The 18,063-nt window shown below is 39.3% G+C and overlaps 1 protein-coding gene across 1 annotated transcript in view; it reads right to left on the bottom strand.

Annotated features, from left to right (window-relative positions):
- Ryr2 (ryanodine receptor 2) overlaps nucleotides 1-18,063 on the bottom strand; it is a 551,701-nt gene that overhangs the window by 64,060 nt on the left and 469,578 nt on the right. Inside the window, exons 80-83 of the mRNA XM_050142326.1 lie at nucleotides 16,527-16,580; nucleotides 3,811-3,910; nucleotides 2,214-2,293; nucleotides 72-148 (exon numbers count right to left, since the gene is read on the bottom strand). Coding sequence (XP_049998283.1) covers nucleotides 72-148; nucleotides 2,214-2,293; nucleotides 3,811-3,910; nucleotides 16,527-16,580 — 311 coding nt within the window. The remainder of the gene's footprint in view (nucleotides 1-71; nucleotides 149-2,213; nucleotides 2,294-3,810; nucleotides 3,911-16,526; nucleotides 16,581-18,063) is intronic.

Genomic DNA, 18,063 nt, shown 5'->3' with positions numbered 1-18,063 from the left:
AACTGTGCAATACCAAACAATTACTTTGAGTCACAGTCACTGGGTAAAGCAAGACTAACACACACCCTCACCTGCAAGACTGCATGAGACCTGCCAGGCTCTGGAAGAAGCCTACATCCTTCTTTTCCTTCAGGTAGTCCAGCATCTTCTACAGAAACACAGAAAACACATGGCTGCTGAACACAAATACGCTGTTAGCTTTTAAAACAAATAAATAAATAAATAAATAAAACCAAAACAAAACCCATACACACAGAGACCCATAACTTGTTGAAGTCCTGAGACTATGTGACTTTTGGACACTTAGCCTCCAGTGAGACATCTCTATCATCCCATCAAGGAACAAAAGAAGGGACAAAAGAATGCAAGAGCTGTGGGAAAGGGTGGAGTATTATGGAAAAAATCTGCTGGATACGATGTGGTCATGCATTCAAGCTTCCAGCAGCTGTGATTACTTGCATAAGCCCTGCACAGACGTGGGACACACAACATTCCATCATGGAGGAGGCTAGGGGCCCGTCCTTCTGTAAGGGTCTTTAGGGCTTTAGGTGGCTGGAGGAAGGAAAGTCATTTTCTCCAGCCGTGCAGCCGCTGGCAAGTTGCCTGTGCTCCTGTGAGTAACCCTTCACCCATATTCCTGTGAGTAATTAAATCCTAATTGAAATCACTGGGACATCAAAAGAAAAAGACAAGACAGCAGAAGGGGAACTCGCTGGGAAAAGGAAGGTGAGCAGTGGGCTAGGAGGAGAGCAAGGGTGGGTAACAGGGTTGGAATAGGATGTGTGTGTGTGGTGTGTGTGTGTATACAAACGTCATAATGAAACCTACCATTATGTATAAATATTATGTGCTGGTAAAGCTTATATAATCAAGTTATGTTTTCTATTCTCAAAGGTGTAAAAGAAGCCCATGCACACAAACATTCCTATTGCTCTTTCCCGTGACATAAGGAGTGGACTGAGGCACCCTGGCAGGTGTGGCTGTAACTGAACAAGAGTAACTATGAGCGCCATGTTGGGAGAATGATATTGGTAATTCCTTCCTGTCACTGCCTAAGTATTTAGACGTTCAGGCTTCTAGCACACACAAATCTGAAGGTTCGTGTGGACACTGCACAGGTTTCCAGGCTTGGTTGGTCCTATAAAGCAGCATCAGCGATAGAGAGCTGATGATCCTCGTGCTGATATGGTAGAATCTCAGCTTTTACCATCTCAGTCGCAGAACTGACGTAGAGCAGGAAGCAGTGACCCATTCAGTGATTCTTCTCCATTGTCAGAGGGGCGTTCAGGGTCCATAATCAGTATTTTGGCTAATTATGAATTCAAAACGTGCTAAAGCAAGGGCTAGGTCCGTCTTGTCAATTGCTTGTTACTCGGCATCACCAAACAGCTATCCCTGACGAGGACATTATATTTCAGGGGTTTCAAATCAAAAGTATAGATCATACGTGATGGTTTCATTTTGAATTTTTCAACTTTATGATGCTACAATAGGAATCCGCATTCCACAGAATGTATACCTTGAATTTGAGATTTTTATTCTTTACCTAGCATGGCTATGTGCAGTGTGATAGTCTCACACAAAGTTAGGAGCCACCAGAGAACTATGGTTCTGCCTTCAAGGAACTGAGACCAACTAGTGGGCAAATAACCCAGGCTTTATCTAACTCCTCCTGTGTTGTGGAGCTATGCCATCTCATAGGACTGGGGTAGTTAACACATGGTTTCAACCTGCGAGGATTTTATCAAACAGAAGCCCACTTCTAGTCGGGAAGCATCTGTATGTATGAGAAAACAGGCACACTCAAGGTTTAGGGGAAGGTCCTGTTTGCTACATAAAAGTCGAGGGGACTACGTGGAGGAAAGGAAGACCATCAGTGGGAATGGGAGAGGGGACAAGAGGGGCCAGTGAGAGGGGAAACGCTGTTGTAGAATATGAGGTATTTGAATAAAAATGTCAGTATGAAGTTTAGCACTTCATACAAGGGATATGTGCTAATGAAAAAAATATTTCCGAGTCAGGGGGTTTCACTGTGTAGCTCTGGTTGTCCTAGTTCTTGCTTTGTAGACCAGACTGGCCTTGAACTCACAGAAATCCGTCTGCTTCTTCCTCCCGAATGCTGGGATTAAAGGCCTGCATTACCACCACCCAGCCTGATAATGAAATTTTTAATGCAAATTGCATTGCACAGTTTGCTCGATGATGTTAGTTACCTGCTGTACCGTGGAGTTCCCACCATTTAAAATAGCAATGCCAAGTTTCAAAGTAGCAGCCACCATTGGTCCAGTGTCTCCTTAAAAATATAGAAACAATAGAATTCCTATCATTTCTCTCATAATGTTGACTTATGCTACCTCAACAAACAGACATATAAAAAAAACCACGACATTGTTTTAAAGTCCTTATTACCCCATATAAGTCTCTGTTATGGAAAGAGGGTCGGTCATTTGATGTATGTACCAGAAAGCAGGGATGCAATAAAACCACACCAACCTTCCACACCTAGCATTTTTATTACATTCTGTGTAATGTATTCAAGAACAGAAACTACATGGATATATAGGAAAGAATGGGAAGAGAAGTTGACTCTGAAATAGTAAGATTAGAAGTACTAAATTTCAAAGTTTTGCTAGAAATATACATAATCTATATCAAGATTGTAAATGAGTATGAGCTACTTAAAGCTCCCCTAAATGAAAATGTCTTGGCCTCTTTCAGAAGTATTACATTTTAACTTTTGCCATTTTCATTCAATCCTTTTAATATATGCATACACTGTTTTTAAGCATATTTTCAGTTTTAAGTTAATTGGATAATGACATAAAAACTAGTTGTCTATTATTGGTTGTATTTTATTTTTATATAATTCACCTCTACTTGGGGCAACAGGGTTTAATAACACATACATTACTTTAAAAACCCAGCCTTTTCCAGGGTTTTCACATTTCCTTCTCTGTTTGAGTACAAGTAACAATACAAGTGTTTTGCTCACATCCATTACTGCATTCAGTCCTCCCTCCTCATTTACTAGTTAGCCTTGTCTCCTCTCTACATGCTACACTGTGAGCACACACACATTTCCTTATATATAGTATACACACTAAAATCTGTAAGATTGGCTGGATGCTGTATAAGAGGGAGCATGTTGTTTTTTTTCTAAGATCGTATGATCTCACTTAACAGCTTACACTCTAAGCTCTGCACGCTCATGCGCCGTGAAAAAAGATTTGAAACTGATTAACTTCACTATGGATTATTTTATATTTTGATGGTAGATAAGTGCATAAAATATATCTGGTACTGAAAGTATAAAAGTGGGAAGCTCCATACTTCTCTTCCAAGTGGATATTATAACTATACAGAAGTTCATTCATTGAGTTGTATATTGTATCTGGTTAATTTTATTCTGTAATCTAATTTTGCAACTTTTTAATAATATTTAGAACATTTAAAAATGTTTTCACAAAGATGTTACTAACATGAGGAAATAATCTTGAAATGACTGGTTAATGAAGTGGACAATCTTTTATTAATTTTAAATGATTCATTTAAAATGTCTAGACATTTGTACCAAAATTCAGTAGATTATGGCTCAAGGACCAAGTATAGCCTGTATCTGCAATATAAATAAAGTTCTCTTAGAACACAGACTTTGTGTTTGGTACAGCATTTAGAAAATGGAGCCTCTGTCTGGTGGGCAGGAATGAACCTCACTCTTCCTGGCTGAGTGGTGCTCCTTAGAGGACATGAATAAACCTCATCTTTGCTGGTGCTGAATGGCGCCCCCTAGGGGACAGAAGCAAACCTTACCTTTGCTGGCACTGATGGTCTGAAGCACCATCTCCGCTGCCCCACGGTCGTGCAGTCTGGCTTGCTGGTAGAGAAGTTTCTGCTTCTCCATTTCTTTTTCCTGAACACAAATCCCAATCATTTATATAGTGGCTATCAGACATCACAGCAGCTCTCTACAGACCACATTTCTAGGTATCTCTTCATGTATGGGCTCTATGACAACATTATGGACCATTTCAATACCGTTATCAAACAGTTAGGCACATATTCAACTCATGGTTTTGTTTTGTTTGTTTTTTCCCTTGATATTTTTTCCAGATATACTTTTAATATTGGTTTATCAGGATGCATTTTTTTCTCAATTTTAATTGGTTGATCAGTCCAAAGCCTGTTTCACGCTTCATCTTTGAAACTTGCACGTTCCGATTGATACATCTGTGCACAGAGTTGGTCATGGATTTTTAGGAATCTCCTAGATCATGGCCATAACTTGATACTGCTCAGCAAATGGCTCGAGTTGCAAGTTACCAGTGAATCACAGAAAAACAAAAAAACAAAAAGAACGTTAACTTAGACGTCTTGAGGTTTAAGCAAAATTGAAAGCTGGTATGGATAAAAAAAGGTAGGCTTCAACTGAGTTGTGGATTTATGACACAGATCACCCCGACTGCTGCCCCCCCCCACCAAAGAACAAGAGAAGCAATGTGCCTTTATATTTTGTATTCTCAGGAGGTAACAAAAAGAGACTGCATGGTGCCGCTAGAGCAATGGCTGGCGTTTGTTCTTTTCCACTTAAGCTACCACTGCGAACATAAAGAAGGAGATCAAAAGGAAAATATAAAGGCACAGCAAGTTCAAGGCTGGTATGATCATTCACTTGAGCAATCCAGTTCGCTGGGGACGGAACTAAGCAGTATAAGTTGCAGAAGGCAAGTTGCATAGAGCCCTGTGACAGCGCGTCCATCAAATGGCGTGGTAGAGAAGCTTAGTCAATGGGACATGAAACGCTCAATTAGTATCATGTCCGTTAACACAACGGCCAAAAACATAACGTGACCTAGGGCAGTAGGCGCCGCAGCAGTAGCCAGGATGACAACTGTGCTGCCGTCAACTTTCCATCCAAAAGTACGGAAAATAGACATTGAAAGATGGAAGAGGTTTAAAAAATGAAGGCTTGCTCATTACAGAGTATGAGAAATAAAGTGAACTAAAAGGAGGGGGGGCAAGGGAGAAATGGGCTCAAACAAATGAAAAAAAAAGAAAGAGAAAGAAAAGAAACCTTCAAATCAAAAGCAACCAACACAGACATTTATGCTGTTACCAGAGAGTTCTCGCCGAGGCTGGCAAATTTGTTTCTTAAATCTTTGATAATATCGTGCTGCAAAAACAAAATTGATCAGGTGTTTTTGTTGGTTTTTTTTTTCCATACTTTAGTTAAGAGCTCCTGTGATAATTTTTTTTCTTAAATTATGTGATAGGCCTAAATGGAAGCAGAGAAAGAAAAATAAAGGAGGCCGCTGAGCTTCGTCTGTAGCCATGCTAACGCCTAAAAGGGTTGCCTTCATGTTTAAACCTCTTCCTGAGAAATCAAAAACAGAACAGAAACGAAACCACACAGACACACAAAAACCATACTGTCATTACAACACGGGCTTGAAGGAACAGAAAAAAAAAAAAAACGAAAAAGACCCTTTTGTCTGCTCTTCAGTCGTGGTTTAAAACTCGTGATCAATGTTTGCTTCTTCCTGTTGGACCCGACAACCTTCTACTGTCCATCTGTCCATCTGGCACCACCTTCGTGAAGTCCAACCAACTCCACCTCCAAACAGACTCTCGGAAGACAGTGTCAAGAAACAATCCCTCTGTGGAACTGTCCACTACCGTTTTCACTAGCCAAACAGGTCAGGGAAGAAACCATCCTTCTGCCAAAAGTACAAAGACAACCCTCGGAAAGCCAGGAAGAGAGAGGAAAGACAGCGAGACAAGTACCAACAAAAATAAAAACAACCAACTGATGCTCATGCTCCCAGAGTGGGTAGACTGACTCAGAGATCTGCTCAGATACCTTGCAGGGTACATCAAGCTCCCTCTGTGTTCTTTATCATGGAAATCACACTGGAATCTCCAGCTCAGGGAAACCAAGGCAGTTGACAAGACAGCAAATCACCTTCTTTGAAAAACATACCCCCTAGACAAAAGCCATTCTCATTTTTCATATCTGACAACTGAATTTCAACACTAATAAATATTTCTGGGAAAAGAAACTGAGAATATTAAAAACACTGGGCAACTGAGAAATACTGACAAAGAAGCAAAACAAACACGTAAACAAAATCAACCATCACCACCAACAAACAAAAGCCATTCTGCTTCATGAAGAAAGGTTGCAATTTTTCTCTTGGTGCCACTGAGCTGGGGGCTCTCTTTCTCCAGATCCGTGTGGGATTATGTTTTTTTTTTTCTTGGTACATTGTCCTTGAGAACTGCATCCAGCTGTATCATATTTTATCATGCCATAAAATAAACAAAATCTAGAAAACTAAGACATGATTACATGGGGAAAAATGATGTTTTTCCTTCAAACTGACTGCATGTGAGCTTCCTAAGCAAAGTGCAAATTTGAAAAAAATTGGTTTCATTTTTACTTGTCCTTCCTTTCCTTTCCTTTCTCTCTCTTTCTTTTTTCTTTCTCTCTCTCCTTTCTTTGCTTCCTTCCACCCCTTCTATCTTTCCTTCCATCCTTCCTTCCTTCTTTCCTTCCTGACAGTATTCTGACATATAGCAGCACAGTCTGCCCTTGATCTTGAGATCCTCCTGCCTCAACTTACAAAGGCTGTGGATTTCAGGTGTGCTCCATCATGTCCAGCATTTGAGGCAGGCTTCTGAGAACTCTCTTACTTGGGGACACAGAATCTTAGGTTCTCTACCCCTCACAGATCAGAATTACTTCCCTAAGGCTCTTACAGACACCCCACTGCAATTTCATCTTTCGTCAGTCCCAGTTACAAAGGACGGAAGAACAAAAGCAGCACCAAAGCCTGACTGCTACTTGAGGCAAGACATTCTCATTGCCAAAAGTTATCCCAAATTATCGGCTTTCTGCTATTCTAACCAAACTGTGTTTTCTCAAGATCCATTGGGTTGATTTCAGGGACATTTCCTTCTTGTGCAATGGCAGTTTGTGACAGTGTGACTCCTTTTCTTTAAGAGACCCTCAAGCTCCTCCGCTGGTGGGAAAATAAAACCTTCTGAAGAAGAAATAACGACTCTCACACAGTTCTTTAATGGTTTCCCTTAGCTGAGAATTGAAATAATAATGAGCTTCAACTGTTCCTTGATCCTTGTCGGGGAGAACAGCACATCTCCAAACATGGAGAGGAGAGGGCATTTTAGCCTGAAGACAGCAAGGAAAACAAGACTGTTTAAAAAGGGTTTTCTCAGTGGCCTTGATATGGGGACAGCGGAGGCTGCGGTCAACTGATCTGCAGCCTAGGAATCCAAACAAAGAACTCAGCTGAGTTGACTGTCTTCTTCATATTTCCAAGATTCCGATAAAGTCTTCATGTGTTCCTCTTTAAATAGGATGAGACAGTTTCTACAATATAAGCAAAGAGAACTTTCCAGAAAACGAATTCTTCTTGAGAACACCTCTCTTCACTTAGTAGTGTTCCAACTGCAGATTATCCTTTGGTATCTTTTTTGTTTGTTTGTTTGATTTTGGTTTTTTTTTTTTTTTTGCATCTTAAAATACAAGGTGAGGTGGAATGTATCACAATTACTAACAACTAAATGGAAAGATGGAAGCTAAAGATCAGTTGGACAAAGCAGGTGATGAAGACAAAGGGATTGAAGAGCAGAGAGATGCCTTGGTTTATAACGCAAACAAGCCAAAATAAATGAAAGAAAAGCACCACAAGAGTCTTGTTCTATTCTGCAGCTCATTCTGTTCTTTTCCAGCTTTAGCTTGGCCCTTTTATAGAGCTGACTTCTGCTTTATTTAAAAACAAAAACCACTTAGAAGAATATAACTTTACTTAACGATACATGCTTTCCAATTTCTTAACAAAAAGCTTGTAGTGTTTATATGAGGATGGAAGCCTGTTGTAACCACAAAATAGCAAATATCTAGCATATTATACATGATGTATAGGAATTTGGAAGTGTTCAAGAAAATTTGAATGAATATCAGACAGGATTAGATAGTGTGACACTAGGGTCCCATGTAGGTGTGATCCTAACTTGAAATATTGCGAGTGATCCCTTCTAGTTGGAACGATTAGCGACTAGGGCACTGTGGAAGCATATTTAGTTACTTTCAGCATGAAGCCAGACGGGAATTCAGCACTGTATTAAGGTAAATAAATCATAATTATCAGATGGGACATTTTAGTCTGTTTGATATTCTCTACCTTTCATTCTCTTTATGCCTGAACTTTCAAACATTGCAACAATTTCACAGAATCCTACTTCTCTATGGGATGGACACAATTTCTATGGCTCTCTGTTTAATAAAAACAAAAAAAGAATAGGCGTATGTTTTAATTCAAAGCATATTTTGCTGAAATAAAAGGTTAAGTTAAAGCCTCACCAACATAGTGAGACAAGACAAACACTGAGCCAGAAGGGATGCTCTGGCCTGTATGCCAGAAGCTCTAAGGGTAGATTTATGACAGAGTGATTTCACTGTTCACTTCTTCCAATATCATTTCTACCTGGATTTGGGGGTTAATAATGTTCCCCCTTGATTCAGCATTTTTAGAACTGATTTAGAACAGATATGTTAAACAATACAACCAACTCGGTTGAAAGAGTTCCTAGCAGGTCTAGCCAGTAGAATTTATTCTCCACCACAAAAAAAAAAAAAAAAAAAAAAAAAAAAAGGTTCATTCATGGGCCAAAGAGACAGGGCAGGGGTGGCGCTCACCCTTCATCCCAGCACTGGGGAGGCAGAGGCAGCTGGATCTCTGTGAGTTTGAGGCCAGCCTGGTCTTCAGAGTAAGGTTTAGGACAGGCTCCAAAGTTACACAGAGAAACGCTTTTTTCTCTGTTTTTTTGTTTGAAAAATCAAAAACAAAATAAAACAAAAAAACTAGGGAAGAACGATTCTAAAGTCAAGACTAAATTGGCAATATTAAGCCATGTCTTATCTTGAGCATAAAACTGACTTAAAACTACCTTCATTTCCTACTTGGTTTTGTTTAAAAAGTCTTGAATACAGAAAGAAAGTACCACACAGACCAAGCGTGACAAAAGGAAAATATGTTGACCACTAAGAATATAAAGCCATGGTTAGATCTATGGGAAGTGTACCAAAGGGTTTAACTGAGGAGGGGAGGCACACCCTGAATGTAGATAGCATCATCCAAAGGTGGGGGCTCAAATTGAATAACAAGAAGCAAATGAGATGAGCACCAGCATTTGCCTCTTTTGGCTTCCTGAGTGCACAAGCTGCCAAGCCTGACCTTCATGACAGACTATGCCCTTCAACTGTGAGGCAAAACAAACCCTTCCTTCCACAGATTGCTCTTGTCAGAGCCATGAGAAAAAATATAGGATGCCATATCAATTTGTGGGAAATAGGGAGTTAAAATACTTTCAGCATTGACTCATTATTTGATTATTTTAGTGATCACAGCTCTATAACTAGGATTTTCATGGTTCTCAGTTCTCAGCTATGGCTCTTAATTCTAAAACAGACTAATTCTGGACAAATGGCTGTTCTCAATGCAGCAGTTCCTAACTGAGGGTATCCCTTTAGCTTCAAGAAGGAATTTTCTACAGGTTACCTTAGGGATGTACAGATTCCTTCCATCCTTGCATGGAATCTATCCTCAGATGGCACACACAACCTTAATTACCTTGACAGAATTGCTGAGGACATTTTTCCTTATGTCACAACTTGTCCCCAGGGAATAGATTTCACTATATCATTGAATTTAAACAAATTCTGTTTCTATTTAAAGAAGACTTTCTTTTTATTGATCTAATTAACAAGTATTGAAATTACAAGTTGGCTTCTAGAAAGCTTGGAACCAATGTGCTGATAGTCACAGCACACTGGCAAGATACTGCATGGGTTTGGTTTGTGGACTGAATTTATTGCTGGAATTTTTTCCTCTGTGGTGTGCAATATTTTACCTCTCTGTCATACAGCTACATGATGCATTAAGCATCATATGATGAAATTCAATGTACATATGTATATACTGAAGCTAAGTATTAAATTTTCTATGCAATATTTTACTGGGAAATATTTTTATTCATACCAAGAGAAATTTATTTTCTCCTCAATCTTCTCTAAGTACTCAGATAAAGAATAATCAAAATTTGCTGCTGCCTTGACCAAATACTTTGCTGTTAGCAATTGTGAAACTGTCCTCAGAAATAAAAAGAACATGTATGTACAAACAGAAAACTCAGAAAATAGACATAACCCTCAGATTTCCAGAGTAAGTGTCTTCATTCTAAGAAGTGAGACTCAGAGCAGGCAGCGTGATCTGCTGAAGACCACCTAGAACCCAGGGGTGCACTCGGGTATCTGGCACTGTATAGCCAGCTCTGGGTTCACTTTGCTGTGAAAGGTCTCCCCTTGAACTTTTGTGATTTTCTTTAGATAAAGGAAAATCTATAAAACACAGCAATAACACCAAACCCTTGCAGAGATAGCCATATGATTGGCAGCGTTACATATAGTGATTAATTTAATGCCTAAAATGCCTGTGTACAGTAATATCTTAATTTGTCCCATTTTGTAGACAGAAAAGTTGAGGAATCAGCTCACACATGTAGGTAGTGTAGTTGGGATTCAAACACAGGTGTTTCATCCAAGTGTCTATGCTCTCATTGAGTCTGTTCTTTCTTATTTGTTCTACAAACTCAGTCAAGGAAAAACTTTATCCAAGATTATTTTTTAAAAGCTTAGACATGAAGTTAAATTACTAAAACAGACCATTCTAACTTTAAGTAGATGGCCTCTACACAGTTGCATAAGTGCCCTGTATTCATATAGATGTATTATACATAATATAAATGACCGTGCTTCCCAGGAGCTTCCTCATATGAGGTTGGCATCCTACATCCTCCTAAAAACTCCTCTCTCAAAACCTTGAGCTTGGTTCTGAGCCCTGAAGGCTCTAGAAGTGACTGTGATTATAAAATCTGGATGCTACCACTACAAGCACACACCAAGGAAACCCCTGCATGACAAAGACAGTCAGGTTTCAGTGCTGGGCTCTGAACAACCTGGGGCTAACACGATTTCCTGGTGGTTGGCTTGAAGAATCAGTAAATACTAGGAGGCATAGAAAAATAAACTGCTCTTACCAAAGAAACATTGAAAATACTCATCCTTTTTCCCATCCTGCAGGAGCCACTGACCCATCTGCACATAGCCTCTTTGGAGCATCCCACCACTAGACAGCAATAGTACTGTTCAGTCGCTATGGTTACTTCTTGTACTTCCTTTCTTCCCTCTATCATTTTTCATTTTCTCTAACTCTTATTTCCCTGGACCTGTGATACTCCCAAACCAAATGACATGTTAGCACACAAGCTTGTGGTTTCTGTTTACCAGGAAACTCAGGCTAGCAACACAATGTATGGGATCACCAGGTTGATAAATGACATTGGCAGACTGCATCAGTATTCCATCAAACTCCTCAGCCCTTGGTCATCTAGGATTCATTAGTGATGCTTTAGTCTGTATTCCAGAAGTGTGAGACTTCCATGGTAAGAGTTCAAGATTTCTAATCTACTTGATAAAGGAATCGCTAGATCGACATTTTAAAGCCATAATTCTGTGTCTAACTCTTAGGTTCTTGCCGCTAAATAAACCTACTCAGAGTTCAAATTATGTAGTTACTTGGGGAAGAATATCTTATATCCAATTTAGTTTTTCAAAACTAAGAAAACATGGAGCTCTTCAAAAATTAGGTCTTCATTGGGTCCTAGCATATGTTATGTTATCGTTGGGAAATGCTATCTATTATCCCATTCAACAGTCTGGCTCTCAACTGATTCCCTCATCCTTTGTGTCATGTTGTTAACCATGATAAGGGGGCGGGAAAGGGGAGGCGGCGGTGGGGAAGAGACAGAAATCTTTAATTAATTAATTTTTTAAAAAAAGAGCACTGGTATGAACACTGCATCACAAAAGGCACAGCTTTAGCTACTTCTGACGTACATCCAGGGGAAAGCAAACAGGAACTTCTAAACCCTTACCAGAATGCCAGCTCAGCCACAGGAAATTTTAATAGTAAGACTCAAAAAATTGCACTGAATCTAAAGTGCAAAAAAAAAAAAATCCGGACCTCAGAGATACCTGAGAGCCTTTATAATTGAATTGGAACTCAGGAAGGAATAGAAATGGGGTGGAACCTACTTGGAACATGAGAAAAGCAGCCAGAAGAGAAGCCCGTGTTCTACCCTCCTCCGTTACCACTCCGCCCTCACCAACTCAGATTTCCTGTGGGTTATGAAACTGTATTTCCATCGAGCAGTGCTCAGTGAATCAGCTTTTCAAATGAAGACTTTATTTAACCATGAGCACACGATGGATCTGCTCGTGGAGAACAGAAGAGGGGGTCAGATACTCGGGAGCTGAAGCCACACGCGGTCGTGAACTGCCCTATGTGCATGCTGGGAACCTAACTGGGGTCCTCTGCGGTACGAGGAGCAGTATGCCCTCTTAACCAGTGAGTTCCGGCTCTCAAGCCCACATTGTCTTAAAGTCATATCACCAGCCATTTGAATAATGTTTCCATGGAGTTTGGTAAATCTGAGAAGGTCAATAAAGCATTCAGCTGTAATAGTTGACTTGCTGAGTACCTGAAACAATACTTTCTCCCTTTTTAATTAATGCTGGCCACTTCCTGACATTTAATTGTCTTTTTTATTATTTTAATATTAAAGTATGCACAGATCTAAAAAAGAATAATTAAGGTTTCTACTATTGTGGTATTAAGTGGGCAAAGCCAACAGTTTTATATTATATTATAGAAGAAGCAGGAAACTGGTAAGTTAAACTTGATTGTTAAATCAGATTAGCTTCAGCAGGACCACACCAATAAAACACACAGGTGGTGCACAGAGAAGAAAACTAGTTGGCACTTTGGTCCCCATTTGCTATTTTCTGTGATTTTTTTTAAATTTTCTTAAATTAGCCACTGGGAAATTTTATTTTTCTCTCTCTTTTTTTTTTTTAAGATTTATTTATTTATTATGTACACAATGCCTGCCTGCATGAATGCCTGTAGGCCAGAAGAGGGCACCAGATCTCATTACAAATGGTTGGTTGGAGCTACCATGTGGTTGCTGGGAATTGAACTCAGGACCTCTGGAAGAGCAGCCAGTGCTTTAACCTCTGAGCCATCTCTCCAACCCAGGGAATTTTCTTATAATACCACATTTCTTAAGGCATAGCTATTTCTGTGCTCTTTTTGATGTCTTTGCTAACTATGTCACAAAGAACTTGAGTAAAAACTGTTCAGTTTTAACAAGCCACCAGGGACTGGGATAAAACTCCGATCCCACATACTTTGTGCTCTTTCCAAGCTTACGTAACATAATTTATTCTATGAGTTATTGAAACTGCCAAATAATACTTCAGTCATTTTGACTTACAAGAAAAATTCCACAAATTAGATTACACAGAAATTCTGTCAACCAACGGGGCATCTCCACATAAACAATCTGATGGATCACTAAATGGATAAGGAAAGTAATCAGTCATTTGTGTGTTTAAACTTTTGCCCATTTTTGTAGCCTCACACAGCCAACCTCAGAGTAAATGGTTTTTATAGGTGAAGAATTGCATACAACCTATTTTTAAACTCTGAGAAAATGTAATAGCACTTACGCATATAGCATGCATTTTTCAAAGAGCAGCATGTTACTGAAGTAGGCATAAATCTCCCAAATCACATAGAAACCATAAAACTACCAGTATGGAAGTGAAAATCCCAAACATGGGTTACTGTTTTACTCATGAATGCACAGCAACTTCTGTCTCGGGCTGGGCTGGTCAAAGCTGCTGGTCCACTTCTCCTACTTGGGGATTAACAATCAGGTTCCACTGTCAGATGAACTTGACCATCCCTCTAGCCCTGAAGGCATCCTTCCTTTCCCTCTACCTGAGCTCTGTGCTGTGGCTGATTCTTTTCCCTGTCTTGACCCACATCCTACACTCTGAACACCACATCTGTCAGGCTAGCCCTTCCCAGGAACAACCCCAAATCCTCTAACTTTGAACTTGGAAATCTATTTCATTTTTTTTAGATCTCCCTAAAACTGTATTCAGTCCTCCAAATAATTTGTTTGACTAGATACTCCTCATCCTGCTCCATCCTATCCACTCCTCCTGGTACAGCTATCAGTGGACTCGCAGTCATGAAACCTGTGCTAACCAGAAAACCAAGTGTTTGGGTAACGTTTGAAGGTTCCTTCCTGTTTCTATCATTTAACAATTCAGAGGCGCTCTACCTAAAGTGAAAATCAAAATGTAAGAAGTTATTATTGGAGTCACTGCTATCTCTTATGGAAGTTTACTTTGTTTTTAAGTGTGATGTCCATTATATGCCATGCACTATGTTGTCTATGAGACTGGAGCTGATATTTTCATCCACTTGGATTTTTAAAATTACAATGATCCTGATGTGTAATAGGAACAATATATTCCAGTCAGCTAAAAGCATTGCAATTTGTTTCTTGTAAATAGAGGCTTCATACCAGTCACACACAAATAAATAAATAAATAAATAAATAAATAAAGCCATTAAGAGCATTGCTTCCCCGGGATATATTGCTTCCCCGGGATATTTATGATCAACTTTCCTGTAAAAATGTCCTCAAGGAAATAAAATTCAAACTTCACAGAAAACATACAAAGTAAAAACATCTTGCAATTCTAGGTCAAAATGTCTCCTATTTGCAGAATTTCCAGATGAAATATTTATAATGACAAGAGGCAGAAATAGTCATCTAGAGTCCTTTTCTTTTAATGAATTGCCAAAAATCAATGTTAAAATTATGATACCTATACCCCAGGTACCAATTAAAGGACCAACAAAAGGAAAAAAAAAAAAAAGAAAAGAAACCGCCAACCTCACTAACTTCGCCAGTAATACCGCTGACCATGTCTGCTTTATATAAGGAAACAGATATCAGAAATGTTTAAAGTGATGAGGCCCAGGCCCTTTCTGTACAGGACAGTCTCCAGTTATAAGTTTATCCACTAGATGGCCAAACTCATCCAGCACCGTATGCAGCTCAGAGTTAGCATGGAGGACAAAATTTCAAATCACGAGTCATTTAAATGGCAAGAAGAATAAACCAAGGGAGGGTTACTAAGCACTACAAACTCTCAGAATGATTCTGAAGATCTTTTCTTACAAAAGAGTCCAAGACTTTGGGTCCAATACAAGTAAATGCCACAAGCAACTGAAACTCAGACCCAGACAGATACACACATACACATGTCTTTACCTTGCTGCGTTGGGATCCTGTGACCTTAAGGAAGGATGAGGACAAGAAGCAAAATAGCAATGAACAGCTGCTCTGGAGACAACGGATAACCCGCAAAGGAAAACAGTGTCATTTGCTGCTCAGGGCTGTTCTACGTTACCTGCCCCTTACAGCAAGGGTGGACTCAAGACTAGAATTCGCTTATGTTAGCAAGGATTGTATAGGAAATTAAACGTAGGGCATTTCGCTCAGCCAGCAATAGTCATGGGTCATTTTCAAATTAGGTTGCTCTTTTGTTTAGTTGTTTGTTTTTAATACACTGACTTCAATGCTGCAGAGAGGGTCACAATGATTATTTCTGGAAGTGTCATGGAATAGTCTAAGTTCATTCCTTGGTTTTATATGTTGCGTTTCCACCGTGAATTAAGGACTCATTGCTGGCTACTCATATTTTTCCAGACTTCTAGCTCAAAGTCCATATATATATATATATATATATATATATATATATATATAACTAATAGGAAAAACCTACTCTCCATTTTCTTCTACCTTATTTCTCTTTCTTAAAAAAAATTACAGTAAATCAGAAATTGGTAGATAACAACAGCTAGCTAGTCTCCTAAGGAAGCAAAAGGACACTATAAGCAAAGTGGGAATGAAATGAACTTCCTTTAATGCTAAGTAACATTAAGCAGTAGTTCAAACAATAGGCAGTATTTAAAAGTTGAGAATGATTGAGAAAATAATCATGAAATGGAATCTATCCTAGAAAAGATGCGGCCTCTACTTCATGCAAGCAAACTGCACCATGGCAACCACTTACATATGTGTACCAAATGAGTGACCTAATTGGGCAGAAGTCAGGAGGAGACCAATTGATTCAGAAATGACAATATCCAAAACCAACAGAATCATTGAAAACTTGATGCCATGTTGCTCTTCAATGGGTATTTTCCTCATGTGTCTATTGGCAATTACAGACCACAGCATCTCTGAGATGCGAGTAATTTGAAGTGGTCTCATTTCTGTGGGCTGCCAGGTGCACTCATTCTGGACATATGGGCTTTACTGTAGTATTCAACTGCTCTGTGCTCCTTGCTCTTATCTTAGCAAACATTAGGACTGAGGTCTGTCCATCCAGCTCTGACATGCAGTTCCTAGATACAATAAGCTGCAATAAGCCATGAAGCAAGAAACATAAAAGTCCATTATAAGCCATGAAACAATGTCTCCAAATGGAGAAAAGGCAATTCTAGAAAGATCCATCTTACTTCAAAGCTCTTCACTTCTTCTTCACCGTCATCGTCTTCCTCATCGTGACAACTCTGATTTGAGAGAGAAAAAAAAGTAGAGGAGACTATGATGAGGGAGAAAAATGCAAGATGTCTGTTTAACAGAAACTCCAAGTGATGTGTGTCAATGTTTCTTGAAATATTGAAGCACTATGGAAACTAGTAGATATAAAACATAGATGACACCACCAGTGAACAGGTGAGCCAAAACAAAACTATATTTATGAGATTTGCCTATTGCAAAGTTCAAAGAACAGATGGCCAATTTCATCTGCAGCAGAGGTGTTTATGTGGTTCATATGAAGGATCTTACTCTTAACAAACTACCTGTCTGTGCACTTGACTCATTCAAACCCAAGTGCGAGCCTTCAGTGCAGGGAACCACCCTTACTTCTGTAGCCTGCCATTACATGTATTAATGACCACAGATGCACACAGCTGATCTTCTTTAAATTAACACAAAGCAGTAATGCATTGATTGCAGTAATGCATCGCATTAGCAAGATTCTTCTAATCCCTTTAAGTTCATTTGTATCATTCTTCATCCAATGAAGGAAGCAGTACATTTTTTAACAAGATTATTATTTACACGTAAAACATACACAACTTGACCTACTGGGCCTCCAGAATATCCTTAGCTAATTCTCAGTTCTCAGACTTTGAGAAGGCAGAGGAGAAGATAGTGGCTAGGAACAGAACTCAAAGGGAGGAGGGAAGGAAGGTGGAGGCATGAGCTCGGGAGGCAGAGTGCTCGATTACATCCTGAGGCTGTCAGTCAGTAGCTAGCATGACTTGGTAAGTTACTTGTATCTAATGTTTGTTCTTTTTTATATTGACCATAAAAAAGAGCATATGGGTTCTTAAGGGAATAATACAGATTAATATAAGTGTCTACCTTTCTTATCAAACTATAATACACCTCCACATGAGAGGTTATCCCTAACATGTCTAGGATTTGATATGTCCTTTTTCCTCTTCAATCAACACCTTGATTACTCTACGGCTCTCTTGTCAGCATGGTACCCAAGGTTGAAATCTCAAAAGAAATGGGACTCCCATTTTGTATATGTATCTATTCTTGCTAAGCAAGGCAAATGAAATAGCAGCAAATACTGCTATCCTATTTAGTATTGGCCCTTCCACAGTTAAGGACTCCCAAGAAGCCTCACCACTGCCTAAGTAACTTATCCACAATACCCTCAATAGTTCCTCTACCATTTAATTACCAGGTTTTAAATTTCTGTTTATATGTATGAGTGTGCATCTACATGTGTGTATAACATGTGCATGCAGATACCACTGGAGGCCAGAAGAGGGTGTTGGATAACCTGGAACTGGAGTTATGGGCTCTTGTGAACCACCTGAGTGGGTGCTGAGAAATGAACTCCAGACTTCAGCAAAAGCAGCAAGTGCTCTTAACCAGAGAGCCATCTCTCTAAGCCCTAATTAGCAGTGTTAATGTAAGTGATTCAACTTTTTAAAGACTTGCTTTATCTTTTATTTATATGTATGTGCA

Source organism: Alexandromys fortis, unplaced genomic scaffold, assembly GCF_014885135.2.
Source record: "Alexandromys fortis isolate MF-2015 unplaced genomic scaffold, M_Fortis_MF-2015_v1.1 scaffold_5, whole genome shotgun sequence".
NCBI lineage: Eukaryota > Metazoa > Chordata > Mammalia > Rodentia > Cricetidae > Alexandromys > Alexandromys fortis.
The sequence above is the reverse complement of the archived record's forward strand: the minus strand, read 5'-3'. Positions and strand labels throughout refer to the sequence as shown.